Source organism: Sinocyclocheilus anshuiensis, unplaced genomic scaffold, assembly GCF_001515605.1.
Source record: "Sinocyclocheilus anshuiensis isolate Anshui unplaced genomic scaffold, SAMN03320099.WGS_v1.1 scaffold3293, whole genome shotgun sequence".
In the NCBI taxonomy this organism is placed as follows: Eukaryota; Metazoa; Chordata; class Actinopteri; order Cypriniformes; family Cyprinidae; genus Sinocyclocheilus; species Sinocyclocheilus anshuiensis.
The window spans coordinates 73,391-95,329 of record NW_015555989.1 but is presented as its reverse complement, the minus strand read 5'-3'; the positions used below and the strand labels follow the sequence as shown (position 1 = coordinate 95,329).

Sequence of the window (21,939 nt, the reverse complement as noted above, 5' to 3'; positions counted from 1 at the left end):
CTTTAATCTCTGAGAGATGGCACTGTGTTCCCGGTTCTATTGTTGTCCTGTGTGCCCTTGAGCTCATCTCACTGTGAAGCACTCCTGGCCATCAATACTGGCCCATCAGACTGGCACAGAGAGGGACTGATTGGTTTGGCAGTGTGAGAGAGCAGGAACCACAGTGCCAATGTGGGGCGGCTATCAGTTGCCACAGTGAACAGTTGGGGCTCAGGACATCTGCCAAGCTGGTTATCACAGACCTTAACACAGACCTATGCCGCACTCGTTGATTGTAATAGTGTTTGAGGTGGACAGGTTGTCATTAAATCCACTTAAATACTTAAATCCTCTCTGCATCAGCTATGTGTTTGGAATGTAACAGGTATCTGTTGTTGTATGCTGCCCTCTGGTGGTGACAAACATATGAAGAGCTTTTCCTGTACTGATGTGGAGTGACCATTATTGGAAAAATTCATATTTCTCCCCTTTTCGCAGGTGTGTGTTTGCCGTGCTTTGTGGATGTGGTTCCAGTTAAGAATGAGGATGGTTTAGTCATCATGTTCATCCTGAACTTTGAGCTGGCAGATCAACAGGACAGCTCCCTCAACAGCTCACCGGACAGAGACATCAACCCAAAACACACCATCCCATGGCTCTCTAAAGGTACTCAGATGGAACAGACCTGATTCATTATGTTACATTATTTTGAATGTTACATTATTTTGTCTGTCTGTCTGTCTGTCTGCCTGTCTGTCGGTCAGCTTAAAATGCTATGTGTTTATCAATTCAGAATGACTGGCTCTTAAGTAATTTAAGTTAAAGGTGCAATAGGTGATTGTCTTCAGAATCATTTTTTGTTATGCTGGTTCAAAGTCTCTTCACATCCCGATAGCAATCATTAAGTTAAGTGGTCTAAATGTATTTATATATTCTGTGGAAGGCATAGGACCAAGAAATGTTCGTCCAATTAAAACGCTTGGTCCGAGCGTTTTAATTGGCTTTCCTACCTGCCTGTCAACGTATTTATCTGCATATCTCTGCGCACCCAGTTCGCGCAGACAGGATACGTCATCAGTGTGTTCACGCACGCTGTGCAGACAGAGCGAGAATGGCAGACAAACATCAACAACCCGATCTTCCTTCCTGGTATTGTAGTACTTTTAAAGTTTTCTCACCGGTGAATGACACATGATGTAGCCCAGCGGTTCCGTCCTCGTGATTCAGATAACCAGCTCATTAGAAGTGAGCTACGTGCATGAACTGTGTTCCGATCGATATGATCCCTACACAGTGTTCATTGCTCCTTACTCCCTGAGCAGGGGAAATCCGTTGAAGTTTACTTCACTTCGGAACATGGGCTGGAATTGGGAACCGCTGATGTAGCCTATTGTAATGTTGTCTCTGGTATTCTGGTCTGTGAGTGTATGCGTTCAGGGGCGTGGCTTTGGACGGCGATTGCAGGGAGGGTGGGACGTTCGCTTTCAGTGCTATCAGGCTAAAGTTAGCATTTTCCAAGATCTCCTACTGCACCTTTAAGTAATTTATTTAAACAATGGGTTGGTTACTTGTCCTGTGATGAACACCATTTTCCCGTTAAACACAATTTTATACACATTGTTGAATGCTTTTCTTTAGAGATCCACCAAATAGTGGTATTTATTGATAGACTCATTTTTGAAGAAACAATTGGTGTGAATAAGGTGTAAAAATAGCATAAATATTGCCACAATCCATTTTTATGCTTTTAGAGTCAATCATTCACTAGCAAAGCATCTATAACTTCATAATATAATAGAATATTTATATGCTGCTTCTAAAACATTTTATGTTGCCAGAATACCCACCTATTTTTAAATGAGCTTCAATGAAGGTGCTTTCAGGCTACATTATAGTTATGGCATTTATGGGACTCCAATTCATGAGCTACCATCACTGTGTTTGAGTAACATAATGTAATAATGATCTGACAAAATACTTAAATTCCTTACTCTTGGATATTTCCTCAGCAAGAAGACACCGTCTGAGGTTGCCTCTGCCTTTGCTGCGTTCCCTGAGTGGCAGTAAACAGTCTCTGCATGAAGATGCTGAAAAAGGCTACGTGCAGCCGATGCCCCATATGGGCCATGAGTCAGTAGCCCTGGACAAACTGCTCTCCCTGCCTGAGCGTTCTGCATTCGGAGGATCTCAGCTGTTTATGTGGGAAGATAAGGCTCAAAATGAGCCTGAAAGTGAGCCACAGCCATCAGAAGTGTCCCCTCCCCTGCCTCAGGGCTTCTCTCAGTCCTCCCCTCGTCTGCACAACCTCACCTCAGAGGCATCTCCGTCCAGCTGCAGCATGGCACACAGCCACTCCTGCGAGAGCCTGTGTGGCATGCGGCCCTCACCCTCCACCAATGACTTCAACTGGGACAGGAAACTGCCCGTCAGACCCAGTAGCACAGGTAATGATTCAACCAGTTGGCCAACTAGGTATTCTAAATTGTGTTGCAAAGAAAGAGTGATAAGAGAATAGCACCAAGATGAATGACAGTCCAGTAAACAGTTTAATGGTCATTATAAAAAATATGACCACTGAACAGTTGCAACTGACCAGTCAGAATGAAGTATTCCAGAGAGACGTGTGATAATTGAAACTAAACACAGGCAAAGTAATAGATTAGATTAATTATATTTTTGCTTTATCCTCTTCCAGGTGCCATGCACCGTAAAGCTAGCTTGCACAACGCTACTTCCGACTCAGATCTCATTCGGCTCCGGACCTCAGTTCAGGGCCCCCGAATATCACACAACTTAATGGATATGAAACCGGATCCCTTAATCGCTGTTCCACCTGGTGAGATTGACATCATTGCCCCGGGCAAACTAATAGACCGGACCCATAATGTGACCGAGAAAGTCACTCAGGTGAGGTTGAAACACTTTTCTGAGCAAAAAGCTTTGTGACTTATTAACAAAGTGTTTTTTTTTTTAATTGAGAAAGTGGCTCAATGACAGAACTGCTCCATAAATAAATTACACAGCGCTCTGTTTTTTTATGATTACAAAAAGGTTTAAAAGTTAAATTTTTTGGGTTGGTCTGTCTCAGTGGTCTAACAGCACTTGTCAATGTCAAAATTATTGAGATTGCCAATCAAGTCAAAGTAGGCTGGGTTTACTTTTTACAGAGGCAGAGCGCAAATTCCAACATGAAGTGTCAGTTTAACGTTGAAAGAGAGCGAAACAAGATGGAAGTTGCAAATCATTTAATATTAGCCAACTGTTTTACGATAGAAATGTTAAATGCCCGACAGCTATCCAGTGATTTAAACTACTCAACTTTTCTCAAATATGGCCATTTTAAGAGAGAGGATGAAAGTTACGTGTGTTAATTACATGCGTCTGTGTGTCTCTTTCTCTCTCTACAAACAATGACAGGAGCTGTACTGAGGGCTCCTGTAAGCATGAGTCAATAATGAGACCCAAGCCGCTTAGGCTGAGGACTACATAACATAACCATCTCCATTTACGAAGAGGATTAGGTTGAATTCAGCAGATAAAATCTTTGCCTGCAGGACAGGGACGTCGAAGTTATAAAAACTGTTGAAGGTAGACGGCGACGACCAGCCGGCGGCCGAATAAATATGACCAATAGAAATCCCCCTGGACCAAGCCCAGGAGGATGCCATTCCTCTGGTGGAGTGGGCCCTCACACCTATAGGACACTGCAAGCCCGAGGCGTAAGCCAGGGCTAAAGCATCCACTATCCAGCGAGATAGTCTTTGCTTCATACCCGGCAGCCCTTTAGAATGGCCTCCGAAGCATACAAAGAGCTGCTCTCAGTGCCTAAATAGGCCGGAGTGCACAATATACACTCTAAGAGCTCGGACCGGGCAGAGTGGATTAGGACCCTGCTCACCTTCGGAATTGGAGAACAATAGAAGGGTGATGACTTGTGCTCTGAATGGAGTGGAGAGCGATTTCAGCACATAGCCGTGTCTTGGTTTGAGGACAACTCTACAGTCGTTAGTAGGCCTGTCGCAATAATCAATATATCGACTTATCGCGCAATATATGTACATGACCTCAATCATTTTTGGTGACGCAATATATCGCCCATTATATTTACTTAAATTAATGTCACCATGTTTTGTACATTCCACTTGCGCTTGTGTCTTTTGCAGCTTCTTGTACATAACGTGGTGTAGTCATGAGGTGCTAGTTCAAATAAAAAAAATGTTTCTACAAAAAAAGTTTAATCTGCAGATATGGTCTTGTTTAGGGATCTGTGCCTTTGTGCATACGGACATCTGACTGCTGAGTAGTGATTGTGTTTTTCAGCAATACAGTGCACCCTTAATTTACAGGGAAAAGAAGGTCCGGGAAAAATCTCCATACAAGTTCTTTGTGCATTTTTCTTTTTTTCTACTTGTTACTTTGCACTTTTTGTTAGAAAATGTTTATTTACTATTTATTCAGGTTTTTTAAGGTATCTAATATTTTGATACTTAATTCCCATGATTTAAATATTCTTAAAAATTAAAAGTTTGTTGTCATTTGGAAGTGTGTAGGCCTTCTTGCATTATTATGCTGTTACATTATGATAATATATTCAGTGGCATAAAATGATCTTTAAAATGACAATAATATCGCTTATCGCAATTATTTCTGGGGCAATATATCGCACAACAAAAAGTTGTTATCGTGACAGGCCTAGTCATTAGGCCCAAACTCAAGACAGGAAGCACTGACTGACAGTGCTTGCAGGTCACCCACTTGCTTGACCGACGCTAAAGCCAGAAAGGAGGGCAGTCTTAAGCGACAAGTCGGCCGACTGGAGCGGCTCAAAGGGAGGGCCCCGTAGGGCCCTGAGGACTATAGATAAGTCCCAAGTTGGCACAGTATGAGGGCGAGGCAGATTCAAACTCCAATCTCCCCTCAGAAACTTAACGACTAGATCGTTTCTGCCGATTGACTGGCCAGCCATGAGAGAATGATTCACCGCAATGGCTGCCACATATACTTTGAGCGTGGAAGGGGTGCGCCCCTTATCCAGCAGCTCTTGTAGAAAAGTTAACACATAGGACACGAGAGGACGGGTCCTCGTTCCGCACTGCACACCAGACAGAGAAGACTGACCATTTACGGGCATAAAGACGTCTTGTAGATGGCGCTCTAGCCTCCAAAATGATATTAGTTACACTTGTGGGGAGCCGCAGAGACTCCCGTTGAGGGGCCAAACGTGAAGGCTCCACAGCTCTGGCCGGGGATGCCAAATCATGTCCTTCACTTGCGAGAGAAGGTCCATCCTCAGTAGTATTGGCCAAGGGGCTGCCAATAGCAGTTGAATCAACTTGGGGAACCACATCTGATTCCTCCAGAGTGGGGCCACAAAGAGGACTGAGCATCTGACTTCCCTGACCCGGGCCAGAGCATCTCACTGTTTCGAAAAGTAAATTGGGCAGTGAAAGTTGTCTTCTGATGCAAAGAGGTCCACCTCTGCCCTGCCGAAGACAGACCAGATCATTTGAACCATTTGGGGATGTAGTCTCCATTCTCCTGGAGCCACATTGCCCCTGGACAGCATGACTGCCCTTTTGTTCAGTCTGCCCAGCACATAAACTGCTCTCAGTGAAAGGAGTTTGCATTGTGCCCATAAAAGGAGTCGTCGAGCCAACCTGTAATGGGAGTGTGAACTGCAACCGCCTTGGTGATTGATAAAGGCTACCGCCGTCATGTTGTCCAAACAGATCAGGACGTGGTGCCCCCTTAAGGCCGGCAGGAAGGATTTCAGAGCTAGAAAAACCGCCATCTCGAGGCAGTTGATGTGTAAGCGTTGCTCCAGGTTTGACCAGGAGCCGAACGCCGGTCTGCCCTCGTACAGAGCTCCCCAACCCGAGATGGAGGCATCTGTTGTGACCACCTTCCTTCTGGAGGTCAGTCATAACAGGACGCCTGATTGAAACAGGCAAGGAGTTTTCCGAGGGGCAACAGCTCTGATGCAGCGGTGGGTTACCCTGAGATGAAAACTTCCCAGGCACCAAGCGTGGGACGGGACATGGGCTTTGAGCCAATACTGGAGGGGCCACACATGAAGCAGGCCCAGAGGAATCATAGAGGAATTGGGCAACATGAGGCTGAGCATCCTCTGGAAAGCCCTGAGGGGATGTCAATTCAAATCACCTTTATTTATATAGCGCTTTTAACCATACAGATTGTGTCAAAGCAGCTTTACAGTATGAATTCAGTGATGTCATCGTCCAGCTCAGTTCAGTTCAGTAAACTGAAGTGAAGGGATGTGAAGTCCCCACTTTGAATGACGCCGTTAGATGGACTACCTCAGTCCTGCTGAACAGGGTTTATTCAGCGGCTGGCCAGGTTGGCTCAACACTCGGGTTCTTTGCCGGAACACGCCCACTCTTCTGCATCTGAAGCCATCAATGACATAGAGTCATCCACGACAGCTTCTTCCTCAGACCCACCGAAGGAAATCAAGCCGCTCACAGCCAATGAGGGGCTCTGATCCTCACATGTGAAGTACATAGGCAAGTCGAGGCATTGCGGGGAGAGTGAAAACACATGGGACCTGTGCCGGCGTAAGTTGAGCCCGGTGTTTGAGCCCCTTGCTCCACTGTTTCTTCCTACTAGGGGAGGGAGGAAATGGGAGAGCAGGCCAGAGAGGACCGAAGGCGATCCACGAGTGGAGAAGAGCGAGACTCATGCTCTCGCAGTGAGAACATTCTGTCCTTGTGAGAGCAGCTTCTGTGTGGGTGCTGCCCAGACAGGCGATGCACTCACCGTGCCCATCTACATCGTGCAGGGAGCCACACTCATGAATCAGTATCAAAGCTATTTTATTAATAAAAGTGGTGGGGCAGCGTTGACGAGTGTCACCTAAGTTTTTTTTTTAAATAAATTAATTTTATTCAGCAAGGATGCTTTAAAAGTAACATGGTTTCCAAAAAAAATAAGCAGCACAACTGTTTTCAACATTGATAATGATAATAAGCAAATGAGCATATTAGAATGATTTCTGAAGCATCGTGAGACTGGAGTAATAGCTACTGAAAATTCAGCTTTGCCATCACAGGACATTTTAAGATATATTAACAGTTATTTTAAATTGTCATAATATTTCCTAATAATACTGTTTTACTGCATTTTTTCAAATAAATGCAGTCTTGGTGAGATTTCTTTCAAAAACAAAAAATCTTACAGACTCCAAACTTTTGAATATATTTATGCACATATGTTATAACCACTTCTGTCAATTGGCCAAGCTGACACGCTTATCTATAAGAATGAAAAATATCAGCTGCTTAATTAGTCTGACTGATATATATAGGCCTGTCACTACATAGGACATTGTTATTTCACCCTCCCTGGTATGATGTAGTAGATGATACAGTGGTTTTTAGCATTTTTTTATCCAGTTGGTGGCAGTAAAAACAGCTTTTATGTAATACATATGCATGTAGCACTGTACATTTAGGTGGGATTTTAAACTGTGGTCTCAGGGCATTCTCCAAAGCAATGTAAAAAACTGTAGTTAATGCACATGCAATTAATTCGTACAGTCTTTTATAACTATCCCATAGGAATATCTCATACCTGGGGTTAATGCAGCATCCTGTTCAGGGTCATATAGATGACAGCTGTTTATGGCTGGCTGAACAGACACTTGCCCTCCATTCCTGTTTGAAGGGCATTCCAACAGAGCGCAGAGGGAATGAGGTCATGCCAAAGGTCACATGGCACATGCCGCGAGGTGTCCTTCCATTTTCAGCTGAGTTATCTGGATGCCCCATGACAGAAAGATCTATATCTCCACAAATGAGTAGCCATTAGCACTCATGTGGATGTGTGTTCAGAGATGCTTAGTCATTTGTCACTGTTTAGACCAGTGCCCTGTTGACATAATCTGTAGTTTCACATTTTTAGGTTTAGATTTTAATATAAGTGAAGTTTGTACATCCATGATATATCTAAAAATTATTCAAAATAAACAAAAGGTGATTTTTGTTATTGTAAAATTTTATTTATTTATTTATTTTTTTGGTCACATCTTTTTCAGTGTGTATACTCTAATAATCAAGTCTTACAGACAGTGTATATATACTATAATATACACTATCGTTCGAAAGTTTGGGGTCAATAAGATTTCAATAGTTTTTTACTCAAAGATCAAAGTAAGTTGATAACAATAAGAAATGTTTAAGAATGAAGGATCATATGACAGAAGACTGGAGTAATGGCTTGTTAAATTTTAAAATATATTACAATAGAAAACAATTATTTTAAATCAGAATCACCTTTAAGTACCACGGTTTTACATGTACAAGGTAATTCTGTTGGTGTAGTGGTGCTTAACAATAACAGTAAAATACAAGAAATAGTAATATTAATAAGATAAACATTGTAAAAAGAGAGAAAGTCATGAAAATAAGAAGCAAAAAATAAATAAATAAATAATAATAATATATATATATATATACACATACATACACACATATATATATATATATATATATATATATATATATATATATAGCTATGAAACATAAATATAAAAATATAGGAAAAATAAAATTGTAATAATATTTCACAATATTGCTGTTTTCATTGCATTTTTGACCAATAGGCCTAAATGCAGCCTTGGTGAGCATAAGAGACTTATTTCAAAAACATAAAATCTTAAAACATAAAAAGTACCCCAAACTTGTGAACAGCAGTGTATTTATATTTATTTGTTTTTTACTTGAATAAAACAAATTAATTGTTTTCAGTGCAGTGTTTTTGTTGCTTGTAAGGAAGTTGATTTCACAGAGTTGTGTTTGTGCACAGGTGACTTGCAGCTGCAGTAGTTGTGAATTGCTGATGTCTGTGCAAGGGGAACTTCTCACTCTCCTTAACAGGGACTGATGTGTTATTTTGGTCATTATAATGCTGTTGGGAAATAGAGGGATACGTCACATGGCACATGCCGCGAGGTGTCCTTCCATTTTCAGCTGAGTTATCTGGATGCCCCATGACAGAAAGATCTATATCTCCACAAATGAGTAGCCATTAGCACTCATGTGGATGTGTGTTCAGAGATGCTTAGTCATTTGTCACTGTTTAGACCAGTGCCCTGTTGACATAATCTGTAGTTTCACATTTTTAGGTTTAGATTTTAATATAAGTGAAGTTTGTACATCCATGATATATCTAAAAATTATTCAAAATAAACAAAAGGTGATTTTTGTTATTGTAAAATTTTATTTATTTATTTATTTTTTTGGTCACATCTTTTTCAGTGTGTATACTCTAATAATCAAGTCTTACAGACAGTGTATATATACTATAATATACACTATCGTTCGAAAGTTTGGGGTCAATAAGATTTCAATAGTTTTTTACTCAAAGATCAAAGTAAGTTGATAACAATAAGAAATGTTTAAGAATGAAGGATCATATGACAGAAGACTGGAGTAATGGCTTGTTAAATTTTAAAATATATTACAATAGAAAACAATTATTTTAAATCAGAATCACCTTTAAGTACCACGGTTTTACATGTACAAGGTAATTCTGTTGGTGTAGTGGTGCTTAACAATAACAGTAAAATACAAGAAATAGTAATATTAATAAGATAAACATTGTAAAAAGAGAGAAAGTCATGAAAATAAGAAGCAAAAAATAAATAAATAAATAATAATATATATATGTGACTTGCAGCTGCAGTAGTTGTGAATTGCTGATGTCTGTGCAAGGGGAACTTCTCACTCTCCTTAACAGGGACTGATGTGTTATTTTGGTCATTATAATGCTGTTGGGAAATAGAGGGATACCTCGTCCCCTTCCTCTACCTCTGTCTGTCCCCTCACAGAAGTGGCATCATTCTGGTTTTCCTCTCCAGTGCCCCAACCCACTTAAAGTGTCATTAGCTCATTAATCACATTGGCACACTCACAGGAGGCCTGAGCTCTTGCCTGACCTGATGGAACAACCACCCCAAGCAATAAGCTCTTTCCATCAGAAACCCTTCATTATTTCTCTGTTGTTGTATGTGTGGGTGGTGGGTCTTAGAATTATTGGGTAGGACGACAAAAACAGTTTGTTTAGTTAATGAATAATGCAGTATGGAAATGTTATGGTGCAGATCAAGTTGTATTTGATTGTAGACTAAAATCATGAGAGATTGGACTGCAGTCTTTTGCGTGCACACATTTCTGTGTGCCTTCCACCCACTGACAATGTGCTGACGTTGTTACAGTCTCCAGCCTCTGTATAATGCTTAAATATTACCATATCAATGCTAAGCCATATGGCTGATCCTGAATTGATGTTGATAGACATTCATTCTGAGATCATGCAAACGGAGAATAGCTAATGAAGCCGCTGAGCCAACTCATGTGAAGTTGTGACTAAATGGGCCCATTGAGCAATGGTGGTCTAGCTGGAGACCTTTTCACAGGATGTGTTTTTGCATTCATAAATATCTGGACAGAGCAAAATGGAATGGAGCAGCATTTTAGCTTGACACACAGTGTCTTAACACAGCGTTCATGAAGGGAGATGCTAAATAGTGAATGTTGTAAGAACCATTAGAAAACAATTTAATGTTTCACATTGCTGTTCAAAAAAAGTTTTTTTTTTTTTAGCAAGGATGTATTAAAATGATCAAATGTGGCAATTTTTGTAACAATGTAAAACTATTTACTTTTTCAAATAAATTGTTCTTTTTTCTTAACTTTCCATTTATGAAAGAATTCTGAAAGTTGTTTCTCCACAAAAATATTACGCCACAAAACTGTTTTCAACATTGATACAAAATGGGCAAATCTGTATATTAAAATGATTTCTGAAGGATTATGTTACACTGAAGACTGGAGTAATGGTTGCTGATTCAGCTTTACCATCACAGGAATAGGTTAGGTTTTAAAGTACATTGCAATAGAAAACATTCGCTGTTTTACTAAAGCCACCCCATGGCGGTGAGCCCGGGTGCGAGGGCCCATTCATCACTGCTTGCAGCTTTAATTTTCTATTGTAACCCCAAACTTGAAAGATGGTGTGCTGTATGTACAGTAAAATACATTTTCATAGATAGTCAGATTGAAAGGCAGAAATGCAGCGTATTTAAAGCACATTCTATTTTTATCTCAGGCTCTTGACATATCCCTAACCAGGTGGACAATGGCAGATGATTACATGCTGCATTGATCAGCTTGTGTGGGATGCACAGTGAGTTTGTGCAGTGATCAGTAACTAGCTCTGAAATGTTCTAAGAGAGGATTTCGTTTTTAGAACTCTCCCACCTTGATACTCAAAAAAAGCAGAGTATGTTTCAGTTACTCATAAGTGTTAGTTCATGGGTTTCTCCATGTGTTACTGTAGATTCTGCTGTGGAATCCAGACAGGTAAAAGCATTTCCTGTGAGAAACGCATTACTGAACTCTTTTTTTTTTTGACTGAATCAGTTCAAATGGTGAAATGGTGTCGGTTTACATGGCTGCTCTCATCTTTTTCATGTTTTCAGGCCTATACTTACCAAAACAACAGCTGGGGCCAGGCTGCTTGCAGAAATTACAAATGTTTTGATGGTACTTCCATTGGTGGTAGAAAAAAAAAACAACTTATTAATTATTGTAGATACTGCTATCAATTGTCCTACTGTCTTGACTATAAACTATATTTACTTAAGAAATTTCTCATATATAATTGTGGATATCTGTACTTGATACAAATGACCTCAGTACATCGTACAATAACATTTGAAGCATTCAGAGCAAATACACTGTGTCAGTAAACAGGAGGATCAACACAGGTAAATGTCATTAACTCCAACAGACTTTATTGGTAGAACCAGAAGACAAGCAGTGAAGCAGGTGAGTGATTGTTCAGAAGGCAGTAGTCCAACAAACTTGATAAGTCTTAACTTCCTTGTATTACAGGTGAGGAGGGGATCAGCGCCAGATCACAAAAGATGGAAGCAGATGACAGAGAGAGATTCGTAGCAGGTAAATAGCATGGGTAGGTATCCAGTTAAGTTGATGCACAGTAGTGGACAACATAGTAGTATTATCTCAGTGTAAAAAGTCTTTGTCACAAACCACACTGGTGAAAGCAGTCCTATGCAAAGAAGAGACCAGATGATGCGTGCGTGTTTGGTGCTGGCTTATAAAGACCAACTGATGAGGCTAATGGTAGAAGGTTGAGGTGATTGTGGAATGTGAGCCAGGAGGGATTCTGGGACCATGGTGTTGCAGTTAGTTCAGGAGGCCATAACGGAGCAGATGGGAGAGCAGGGAGCCCGGGCAGGGCTGTCAAGGTCGACGACCACCAGGGTGGAGCAGGTGGAGCTGGCAGGGCATGAGGTCCCCATGGTGGAACTGAAGATCTCAGGCAGACTGTCTGGAGTGCAAGCTGGTTTGAGTCCAATGGGAGGGCCAGCTGAGAGACCATGAAGAAACATGGAGTGGCCTCCGTGCCTACATAATGGAAAACAAGAACTTAGGGAATGACCTTCTTGGAGATTACTCTTTCAGGAATAGATTTGGGACTTTTACTCACTGGAACGGATTCATGATTATGTTGATTGGGTGTGGATTCTGGACATGAGCACCACAGAGTGGAATTAATCTTCAGAGACATCCTGATAGACACGATAGGTGGATCTGCAAGCTTTGCCACCAGGTCTGCACTGTTTGAGATAGCCTTTCTCGCCTAAGGGAATATGGAAGCACTTGCTGCGATTATATTGAAAGCCGTCACAGCAGAGACAGGAGACATGGGGCTTGCGGTTTCATCCACAGGGCAGTTGGCAACCTCACCAACAGTGAAGGATGAGCCACTTAGCCACAGTTCATAATCAAGATAGTGCTTTAAAGAACAGGTGGTAGCTGACGCCGGTATCTGTTGATACAGATCATCTTCTAATCTGCACCAGAAAATTGTCTTCAGGGTATCATCACTCCATGGTACCCTATAGGAAAGATCTAGAAATTCCTAGACAATCCTCAATTGGACAGCCATATTGGAAAATGGAGAGGAGCAAATTTACAGGGTTAGAGGATAGGATGTCTATGGTTGTTGTTGGAATGGGTCTGGTCTTCTGTCAGCAAACAGGAGGATCAACACGGGCAAATGTCATTAACTCAAACAGACTTTATTGGTAGAACCAGAAGACAAGCAGTAAAGCAAGTGAGTGATTGTTCAGAACGCAATAGTCCAACATAAACCTGATAATAACAGTCTTAACTTTCCCTGTATTACAGGTGAGGAGGGGATCAGCACCAGATCACAGAAGATGGAAGCAGATGATGACTGAGAGAGAGATTTGTAGCAGGTAAATAGCATGGGTAGGTATCCAGTTAAGTTGATGCACAGTAGTGGACAACAATGTTGAATAGTATTATCTCAATGTAAGAAGTCTTAGTCACAAATAGGGCTGCACAATTAATCGCATGTGATATTTAACGCGCATCTTATCAGTAAAGCCGGTTCTGTAATCAGCAGTAAATCTCCATCACCTGCGTGCTTTCACATTGAGCAGCATTAACTACACAGAGCCGTTGTTGACTCGTGACTGGCATAGTGACTGGTGAGGTGACAGGTAAGTGACTGATGATCCTAGTGATCCTGACACTGTGACTGTAAGGTACTTGGAAACTTGGGAAAAAGGTGAAACAACAACAAATCCATATTGCATTTTCATTGTTTTCGACTTCCTGGTTATAACAGGCTATGAACTCGAATACACCATCACAGAGCACACTGATAACAAATGAGAGAGCAAATATAGCTTATGGGACATATAATTGAAAAAAAACAGAGCAAACATATATTATGCCTCAGCATTATCTTACTTGAACTACGTTCCAGTCTCCGTTTCTGTACTGGAGAGACATTTATGCTTTTGTTAGTATACTACTATCATCTTTTCGCCACTAATGTGGTTCTGAATGTTGATTTTTTTTGTATTTTTATAAATGACCTAATGCACCTAATTATCAAATTGAAAGCATTACACCTTGAGTTTTTTTGTGCCCTCTGGGTGCTGTAATGTTAACACCCTTTTGTGGTACTTATTTTGCAGTCTCGCTGAATGACACTGGACTGGATCCAGAAACTCCATTAGTTTGCAAAACTACATTAAAGGACTCTTGGCAATGGTAAATTACAATTGTAATATAAAATCATAAAGGAATGAAGTAAAGTACCAATTGTCACATAGTTAGTTATGTTTCAATTAACCATCTTTTCCAGACCAAGCTGCAGGGACTTCACAAAGAAGTGTTCATCTTTGCAGTTTTGTAAGAGTTCCCTTGTAGGTATCTCTAGCCAGGTCAGATCAAATTTGTGTGTCTGAGCTGGTTTAGAACACTGACTATTCAGTGCCTTTAGACATGTTGTTCATCTTTAAATTATGAACATCTCCCAACAGTCTCAGAGAGTTTGTATTATTTTAACAGTAAACATGCAATGAAAACTGTATGGGTGTTAAATAACTATATGATTAACCAGTTTTTAAATGGTTGTCAGCATGGAACATCTGTGCAAATGTTGGAGTTCTGGATGTCTTATTAAAAATACATTAAAGGAATAGTTCACCCAAAATGAAAATGTGCTCGCCCTTAGGCCAACCAAGATGTAGATGAATTTATTTCTAAATTGGAACAGATTTGCATTGCACAGATTTAGCATTGCATCACTTCCTCACAAATAGATCCTCTGCAGTGAATGGGTGCCGTCAGAATGAGAGTCTAAACAGCTGATAAAAACATCACAATAATCCACAATTAATCCACATGACTCAAGTACAAGTTGATGTAATGCTAAATTTCTGCTAATCTATTCTGATGAAGAAAAAAATCATCTACATCTTAGATGGCCTGAGGAAATTTAAATTTTTGTGTGAACTATTCCTTTAAAGTATTAAATAAATTAGACACTTTTAGATAGAATTAGACATTGAAAGTTGAAAGAAGATAGATGGTATGAAAGCAGGCATTCACACAAAAGTCTGACACTGAAACACCAGCACTTTAAAATGTAAAATTCTGATAATTTCTGGAATAAATCAGCAGAGTGGATGATAAAGTCACAAAGACTGTGACATAATAAAAAGACTTGAACACCATTTCTTCACAAAGAACTGTTTGTGGGAGACTTGAAATTTTAATAATTTATCATTCCTTCAGAATAATGTATAATGACTTCAGGCATCTTCATTTTAATATACTGTTTATCTTCACAACAGCCTGCTCTTCTTCTCTGTCTGTACTCATAAACCCAAGCATGATGTGATTAGGCATTATTCTGGGAGCATTAGAAATTCCCACTGATATGGACTATTGTTTGTTGTAATGGCATGATAACATTATTTCTTAGTTTTGTCCAGGTTTAACATCTTTACAATCAGCTCAGTGACCTTAGTGTCTGTCACACTTAATTTAAGGCCTTCAGAGAGAAAACATGTTGAGTCGCATTTAAACCAGCCTAATGTGGTAGTGAATTCAGAGAGGTCTTTTTACTTACTCGCTTTAATGACAGGAGTTAGTCACCATCACATAGAAAACAGAGACATACAGTGCATTCTGTCTTGGAATAATATTGGCCTTTTCCTTTGATGTCTTTGTATTATTGTATAAATAGCTATTTTTACATTGTGTCTCATATGCAGGATCATTATTGGTTAAATCAAATGGCTCTCAGCCATTAGAGAGGAAGTGTGATCTTTGTTGACATGTGAAAGGTGGCTTTAACATGCATGATGTCAGTCATGGGCAAGTAATTATGCGGTCAGGGTTCATTTCGAGTAAACGCATGACCTACAGATCCATTGATTTCATAGTGAATGCTAACCAGCACATCCCAAAAAATAAGTGAATGGTTAGAGATGCATTTAGAAGGGTGTGGGTCTTTGTTTTTAATTGTTGTTTGGCAGCGAGTGCTTAGTAATGTATTTTGGTAACACTTCACAATCAGATTCAGTTAGCTAATGCATTTGGTATCATGAACTTACAATGAACAATAACCTACCTTAATGAATGTTGCAAAAGTAATTTAAATTTTTGCATACACCATACCCTTCAAACGTTTAGGGTAAGTATGATTTTTTTTTTTTTAAGACATTTACTTTTATTCAACAAGTACACCTTAAATTGATCATAAGTAGTGATTTTATAATGTTACAAGATTTCTATTTCAGACAAATGTTGTTCTTTGGACCTTTCTATTCATCTAAGAATCCTGAAAAAAATCTTTAGTTTCCATGAAAATATTAAGCAGCACAGCTGTTTTCAACATGATTAATAATAAGAAATGTTTCTTGAGCAGCAAATTAGCATATCAGAATGATTTCTGAAGGATCATGTGACACTGAAGACTGAAGTAATGGTTGTTGAAAATTCAAAACTTAAATTCATATCATAAATTACATTTTAAAAACATTACAATATCTTCCCAAACTGTAAGCAATGACCCATGTTTGGTAGAAAGCGGTTATTAACGGCAGACACTGGCTTGGCTTTAATTTCAGACATGTAATTTAAAGGGGTCATATGATGCGATTTCAATTTTTCCTTTCTCTTTGGAGTGTTACAAGTTCTTGGTGCATAAAGAAGATCTGTAAAGTTGCAAAGACTAAAGTCTCAAATCCAAAGAGATATTCTTTATAAAAGTTCAGAGTCTGCCACACCTACCTAAAACGGCTCGTTCTAACACGCCCCAACATACCTACGTCGCTCTGTGAAAAGAGGACACAACTAGAAATCAGTGGTTAAGTTGTATTTACAACACTGTTCCAGAACAGTTTAACCCAAATATTCGGATGTGTGCAGCACATTTTATGGAGGACTGTTTCCTGGAAGACTAGACTACAATGCCGGTTGTTCTGACTCAGAGACTGTAAGTACGTCTTTTATATTTAAAGAGTTTTTATATTTTATAATTTTATATATTTAAAGAGAGTTTTTTTGGCAGTGTAGAGTAGTGTGTTTTTTGAACCTTAAACCGCATAAACACATTTCATTACACCAAATACACAAAATACTGTTCTTTTTAGCAGATATCATATGACCCCTTTAAGTATGATTAAACCTAATGTGGGTGAAAATCATCATATGAGAAGTGAGTTAAGGTGAGGGTCTGTAACATGCCTGGGAGCTGAGTACATAGAGAATCTTTTTTTAAGAGTGTTTGTGCTTATCAAGGGAACAGAGGATATCCATCAAGCCCTGCAGCTGGGCTACTGAGAGCGAGGAGGTGGATCAGACAGCCAGCTGCAAGTGGGACTTCCACAGAGAAGAGAGAGAGCGAGAAGAACACACAAACACGGTGTTTCTGAAAGGGAGGGAGGGAGGGATGGAGAGGGATACCACAGGCAGTTTACTCTCTTTAAAAGGCAAAGCGTGCAAAAAGTGGAACAGCTGCCCTGACAGCGTGACGATGGATCCATGCTGCACCCGTTCAGACTCGTATGCTGTTTTCTGATTTTTGTGTGAGAAACTAATGTGAAGATGGACAGTTTATTCATGTTGTGCTGATTTGCTTGGAGTGACTGAAACAGCTTGGAAAGGTACTGAGCAGCAGTAGCACTTCAAAGCCTGGATGATTTGCTTTCCAAATTTAAAGGATGGAAAAAGTGAGCGAAATTTAAAGACCAATCAGACTTTTATTGGAAGCCACTTAAGAGATATATTCTGAAAGAGAAGCCTTCAGACTGACGAACCGAAGCGATCCACCTCAGAGGATGACAGTGTTGGCTGTTCCTGTGAGCAGAAGGTGAGATGAACAGTGGAGTTTAGGCAGCTATCTGTATGGGGCAGCACTATGTCCTTTAGTGCCAGAGGCAGCATTCCTCAGGAGGGGGCACAAGGGAGCAATGAGCGGAAAAACACACGGGTCAAGAGGGCTGTTCGCATCTCTAGTATTGTCGCACAAGAGGTGAGTTCACAAGGAAGGTACGCTTTGTTTTTACCACTTGTGCTGTGCAAAGGTTTGGGGTCAGAATTAATTAATTACAATTTTTTTTTTTACTTAAAAAAAAAAATACTTTCAGCAAGAACACATTAAATTGATCGAAAAGTGATAGTAAAGACACATAGTAATACAGAAGATTTCTATTTCAAATAAATGCTGTTCTTTTTCTATTCATTTTAAAATCCTATTCATCAAAAATTATATACATCAAAAAATCTTGAAAATAACATCAGTGGGACCGCTGTCCTGCCCTTGAACGTATTCAAGCAGGCTATGAGGGCGGAGGGCGGCAGCGCAGCCGAATCTTCATCGGACAGCTTTCCCTCCGATGCTGAGATCGACATCTGGTCGGGGGGAGGTCCACTGGATACCGCTGGTACGCTCTTTAAAGAGGGCCCAGCGCGTTCCGTGGGTCACTCCACTGGATCGGAGGAGCAAGAGGAGTGATGATCCCCAGAGGGTTGGTTCCCTGCGGGGTTTGCCATCACTGTAACCCTCAAACCGTCCTCAGCGAAAAACTGATGTGCGTTTGCACGCGCTCTCCTTTTATACCCGCGCTGCGGGGCGGGATGCGCGTAGCGAAACACGCACGCCAACTGTCATTGGCTTGTTTAGTTAACACTCTAAGGTGATTGGTCTATCGAAGCGATATCCCAATTCGTCGGTCACCAACGTGACTCGGAGTGACCGACTGAAAGGGAACACGTAGTTTTCAATGCATTATATTAAGAAATGATACTGAGCACCAAATCAGCATATTAGATTGATTTCTGAAGGATCATGTGACACTGAAGATTTTAAGTAATGGCTGCTGAAAATTCAGCTTTGCCATCACAGGAATAAGTTACATTTTTAAGTATATAAAAACAGATTATTTTAAATTTTAATGACATTTCACAGTATTATTTTTTACTATTATTCACTAAATACAATTATTTAGTACTATTGTTAATTGTAATTTTATTAAAATAAATGCAGCCTTGGTGAACATAAGAGACTTCTTTCAAAAACATTAAAAAAATCTAAAAAATCTTGCTGACCCCAAACATTTAAACGGTAGTGTATGTATTTCACTTAGAGATATAGGTAAACTCAGACTATAAATAGCTGATTTCTTTGGAATTTGGTAATGTTCTGTAAAGTAAAAGGAAACATTGATTTTTAAATCATTCATAATCTAATGCTATCTATTGACTGGAGTGAAGTCAGATGGTGTAAACGGCTGCTCCTAGAATGGCGTCGTTTCAGAATTGATTGCATTGTCAGTGTAAGCATTATTTCAGGAATTACTGCAGGTATTCTGGGACAGTGTAAATAAAAGCATTCCCATCATTATCATTCTTACAAATTTGAAACTTGAAGGTTAACAAAATGTGAATGTTAACCTTTCAGTATTCGCTGCAGTAAATTCATAGAAAGGAAAGCAGGATTACAGTTTTGCTTTCTTAAATGACTGAATTATTTCACATTATTATTTCCTTGAGCACTTGAGATAGTTCACCCAAAAATAATAGTCAACATGAGGGTTAGTAAATGTATCTAGAATTTCATTTTGGGGTGAACTGTAAATGGTTACAGTAGAATCTGCCTGTTCCTGTGTTTAATGTGATGAAAACGCATGACATGAACACTGGCACAAGACAGAAACACTGGCATTTGTCTCAGCCCAGAGCCTCATGTTGGCCATGTGTAAGATTGGTGTTGTGGTGTCAGAACTGGGCTCTGCTCACCATAGTCACAACAGTCCGGTCAAGCACCCCACATTCATCTCAACACAAGGATGCCCTTGACTGCCACACCACCATCTGTGAGGCACTGAGACAATCGCTCACTGCAAATGGCAGTGCCCTATGGGCTGTAGTGCTTCCTTGATCGATGGTTGCAATTTCTGACTGCTTCCCTGTGAGATTAACTTCTATGTTTCAAATGACAGCTCTCTCGCAGCCTTCTTCAGTTCAGTACATCTAAACCTTCTACCTGTGATGTTTCTTCACAGTCAGATCAGGACGCTCTGGAGCTGCATATCAGCTGGTTGCTGTGTTAATTGATTTGAGGGAGATTATTATGAACCCCAGTAATGGTATTTTAATGGAGGATCTTTTTCTTTCATGACATTGGTGGACAGCTGGTGCGTGGTAGGAGATCAGGAAAATTTTCGCCTTGAAGTATGTATAAGCCTGAAACAACGCACAAGGGATGGGTATAGCATAGGTGAATGTTCTGTCAACAAGAGAAAAGGTTAGAGAAAGATCAAGGTTTTATATATATATATATATATATATATATATATATATTATAATGAGGATGAATTCAATATTTCACTGTGTACCCCCTATATATTTTTTTAATTAGTTATTATGGGTTTTAAAAGGGTGATTGACGTATACACTAATAAAGTACTTACAAATCATTAACAAACTGTTAGTTTATAGTTAATTCATAGTTTATAAACTGTAGTTAAAGGGGTCATATGATGCTATTTTAAAGATCATTATTTTGTGTATTTGGTGTAGCAGAATATGTTGACATGCTTTAATGTTCAAAAAACAACATACTTACAGTCGCTGATTCAGAAGCGCTAGATTGTCATAGCAAAGTCGGAATTGACCCTTTTTTTTTTTTGTGAAATAGCCTTTGTGCACAGCCAGCCTTGTACTCTTCTCGGTTAAACAAACTGTCGTCCATAAAATGCGTTGCACAAATTCGAACATCTGGGTTGTGCTGTTCTGTTGTAAATAAATCTTAACCAATGATTCCTAATTGCATCTACTTCCGGACCAAGAGCTTGTAACACTCCAAAGAGAAAGGAAAACTGGAAATCGCATCATATGACCCCTTTAATACATTAATAGACTCTATACAAATAGTGAGTTCTTCATTAATTATCACTGTAATTAAAGGGGCCATATGATGCAATTTCAAAATTTCCTTTCTCTTTGGAGTGTTACAAGCACGATATCCGTTTCGTCATGCCTAGAGCTGATCCGTGCTGGTCGCTGAGGAAATGCATCAACTTTGCGCTGTGGATCACCGGATCAGCTTTCACCGTGGACGAAGCGGAGTCCAGCCCGGGGTCGTCACATGTGGTTGCCGCAAGCCCGCCGGATGCTCCTTCGTCGAATCCGCCGGCAACGCCGTTCTCAAGCCCACCGGCCGCCGCTCACTCTAGCCCGCCGGCCTTCGCTAACTCAAGCCCACCGTGTGTGAAGCTGTGTGTTTCGTTGTGAAAGCGAAACTTTGTTTGGCCTTCCAAAAAAGGACAACTAGAAATCAGTGGTTAAGTTGTATTTACAACACTGTTCCAGAACAGTTCAACCCAAATATTCAGATGTGTGCAGCGCATTTTATGGAGGACTGTTTCCTGATCCTGGTAGAGTAGACTACAATGCCGGTTGTTCTGACTCACAGTCTGTAAGTACGTTTTCATATTTAAAGAATTTGCCACTGATGATTCAAACGCGAGTTTTGAGCAGTGTATAGTAGCGCTTGTTGTTTGTAATTTCTCAGATCACAAATGCAGACATGGTTTTTTGTTTACGCAACGCGTAAAAAGACAGTATAAGTCATTATAATCCGTAATTATGTCCCCACTGGATGCAACAAATGCCTCAAATGCGCCATCACAATTATTGTGATGTAACCCATTACATTAGACATTTTAGGTAATATAATCTTCTTTTTGATTACTTTTTGACCTAACTTGTTTATCACAATGATTTAAATAGGATAATCTTGTACCATATTGATATATTCCATTCATTGTAATTAACAACATGAAGTACATTAAACATTACATTACATCAAGGTTTCCCAAATTGGGCTTTGTAAAGGAACTGCAAGGGGTTTGTGAGTTTAACGAAAAGCTAATTATTAATTAAATCATAAAAATGTAAAGATTAATCAATTTAAAATAAAATCTTACTAAAAAAATGTCATGTGACCATTAACCAATGTCAGAGAACCGTGAACATGCAAATGTGATGGTTAATTATTAAAATATTTATTTTAAAATAG

At 39.8% G+C, this 21,939-nt stretch overlaps 1 protein-coding gene across 3 annotated transcripts in view; it reads left to right on the top strand.

Annotated features, from left to right (window-relative positions):
- LOC107676096 (potassium voltage-gated channel subfamily H member 2-like) overlaps nucleotides 1-21,939 on the top strand; it is a 46,827-nt gene that overhangs the window by 11,146 nt on the left and 13,742 nt on the right. For all 3 annotated transcript variants that reach the window (XM_016470621.1, XM_016470620.1, XM_016470622.1), the window contains 3 exons: nucleotides 478-645; nucleotides 1,989-2,423; nucleotides 2,675-2,886. In XM_016470621.1, coding sequence (XP_016326107.1) covers nucleotides 478-645; nucleotides 1,989-2,423; nucleotides 2,675-2,886 — 815 coding nt within the window. The remainder of the gene's footprint in view (nucleotides 1-477; nucleotides 646-1,988; nucleotides 2,424-2,674; nucleotides 2,887-21,939) is intronic.